This window comes from Macadamia integrifolia, chromosome 14 (genome assembly GCF_013358625.1).
Source record: "Macadamia integrifolia cultivar HAES 741 chromosome 14, SCU_Mint_v3, whole genome shotgun sequence".
In the NCBI taxonomy this organism is placed as follows: Eukaryota; Viridiplantae; Streptophyta; class Magnoliopsida; order Proteales; family Proteaceae; genus Macadamia; species Macadamia integrifolia.
In genome coordinates, this window is record NC_056570.1 from 32,116,931 (window position 1) to 32,119,205 (window position 2,275).

General features: G+C 32.1%; 1 protein-coding gene across 1 annotated transcript; it reads left to right on the forward strand.

Moving 5' to 3' along the window:
* Nucleotides 1-207: 207 nt before the first annotated feature.
* On the forward strand, nucleotides 208-1,100 carry LOC122061408. The gene is made up of 2 exons (XM_042624655.1): nucleotides 208-408; nucleotides 860-1,100. Exons 1-2 carry the CDS (start codon nucleotides 252-254, stop codon nucleotides 1,045-1,047), a joined length of 345 nt encoding a protein of 114 aa, XP_042480589.1. The 5' UTR covers nucleotides 208-251; the 3' UTR covers nucleotides 1,048-1,100.
* Nucleotides 1,101-2,275: the final 1,175 nt, after the last annotated feature.

Sequence of the window (2,275 nt, forward strand, 5' to 3'; positions counted from 1 at the left end):
TTTTTCATCAATTTCTCATATTTTTAAGTTTTATATGTTCATTTTTGGATTTTTTTTTCTTTTATAGAGAAATATATATATACATATATATATATGGTACACGAATCCATTTATGGAAGCCTAATTAAACATAATCTTTGCCTTTAATCACTAAAAATTCTTAGTTAAGTAAAAAGGCCCTATGAGTTTTCTCTACTTTTTTCATTACATTACATGTCTAGTCTAGATCAAGTACTGTCCCTTCTGAAATCATGAAACGCAAAGATGGGGAAGTTGATGTTGGGATCCAAGTCAGTAGGCAACTTATCAAGAAAATGCGATCAAAAAGACGGAAGGCAAATATCTATGCATGGCATGGCATGAGTTCCAAAATTTTCGAGGATAAGCTTCTAAATGAAAGCGCAAAAGGTAAGTCCTAGGAGTTGGCATATATCATTTTCATTGATCTACTTTTTTGAGTAGTTGAATTTTGGTTGATTTTCTCCTCTACTAATGGTAATGTTGAAGGTGGAAGGGTTTTGCTACTATGGTATTGTAATTTTCTTTTTTGATATATCTATTTCTTTCTAGACGTATTTGATGTACATTCTTCTATTATTTTTTTTTTATATATATTTTATAAAATCTTCTGAATTTCAGTAATATAGTTTGACCTAAATTCTAAAATCGGAATTTTTTATTTTTTTTTCTAATGAAGTATCAGAAAGGTGGGTTCAGGAGAAGGTCACAAACTTGCTGTGAGAAATATTTAGAATCAAGATTTTAATTGATAATAATAATTTTGAATTGGAGTTTTAGATCCCTTTTTGATTGTTCATTTTTCTGTCATCTTGAAGTTTAGTTGCTTATTTCCTTGCAGATAAAGCTGCTGTTCTCATTGATGGCCCAAGCAATGAACAAGAACCTATGGAAGGGGATGCTGAGGTTGGTCAATCAAAAGAACTACTAGATGAGAATAAGAAGCAATCTTTAAGTGTAGAGATTAAAAAAAGCCCAAAAATTTATAACTTTGACCTAAATGAGTTGCCTATGAATTGTGATGAGTAAAAGTTAAAGAATTGTAATAATTCATATAATAATAAATTATTTGATTTCCGCTCCTTTAGAACTTTGTATCTTTCATGATTTAATTCACATCCTTCTGAATCATTGGAAGTAAAGGTGTGAGTGGAAATTGTTGGTTTTTTCGTCAAGGAAAGAGAGAATCATTTACCGGATGTATCTTTCTTGTCTCCCCAAAATTTCAAGAAAAGGGAAGAAGACCTATATGGGATCAATTCATTCAAATGGCTCAGGGCTTGCATCTCCCTTGGATCATTGGACGGGATTTAAACATTCTTTTTAACCTCTCTGAGCCAAAGTCGTAAACTGAAATCAAACTGAATTGTTTAAAATCGGAATCAATGAATTGTTTATTTATCGGTTTAGTTGTGGTTTTGAAGAGTGAAACTGTTTATTAAATGGTGCGCAGAAGTTATTTTAAGCTGTTTTTATTTCTACGTCACAATTTGAGAGTAGTCATGGTTCAATCCCTATAGCATCAGAATTCTTCAGGCTTCAAAATAGGTTCATTCGCAATTGGACCTGTTAACTGTTTGCTCGAATCGATAACAAAACGTTAATTCAACCCGATATTAAACCAAAATAGCCAAACACTCAAATCGGCAACAAATCGAAATCAAAACCAGTAAAAACCATTTTATTGAAACTATTTATTAATTGGCTTCTATTGCGGATATTGGAATTCTATAATAGAAGGTTCGGTTCCAAACCCTTCATACTTTGACATGAACCGGTTACTAATCCAAAAGACCTCAACTCTTCAATTTCTCATGGTTATTGGTTACTGTTTGTGTGTGTGTGCGATAGAGAGACTTGCACTTAATTTACTTTCTGAAGGTTAAGTAAATAATGATTTCTTGTACGTTATGATCCAATAAAAGAGAAAGGAGAACTATAATGAAAGCGGAATCAAAATCAAATCGAATCGTTCTTTATTGGTTTGATTTTAGATTATCTATTCTCACACTGAAACATGGAATTGAACCGATCGATTGATACCCCTATCATGAATGGTTAAAAAATTGATAAGAGATCGTTGTCTGGCCAATGAAGGTATATACAGAGACATAAACATGCATGAGATTTTTTATTTCACAAGTGGGTGGGATATTTTATTTCACAAGATGGTGCGAGCACTATAATATGTATCAGAGTCTAATACCGACATCAGTCAATGGGGCCAAAAGATGATTTGTTTTTGTTCTCAAAATAG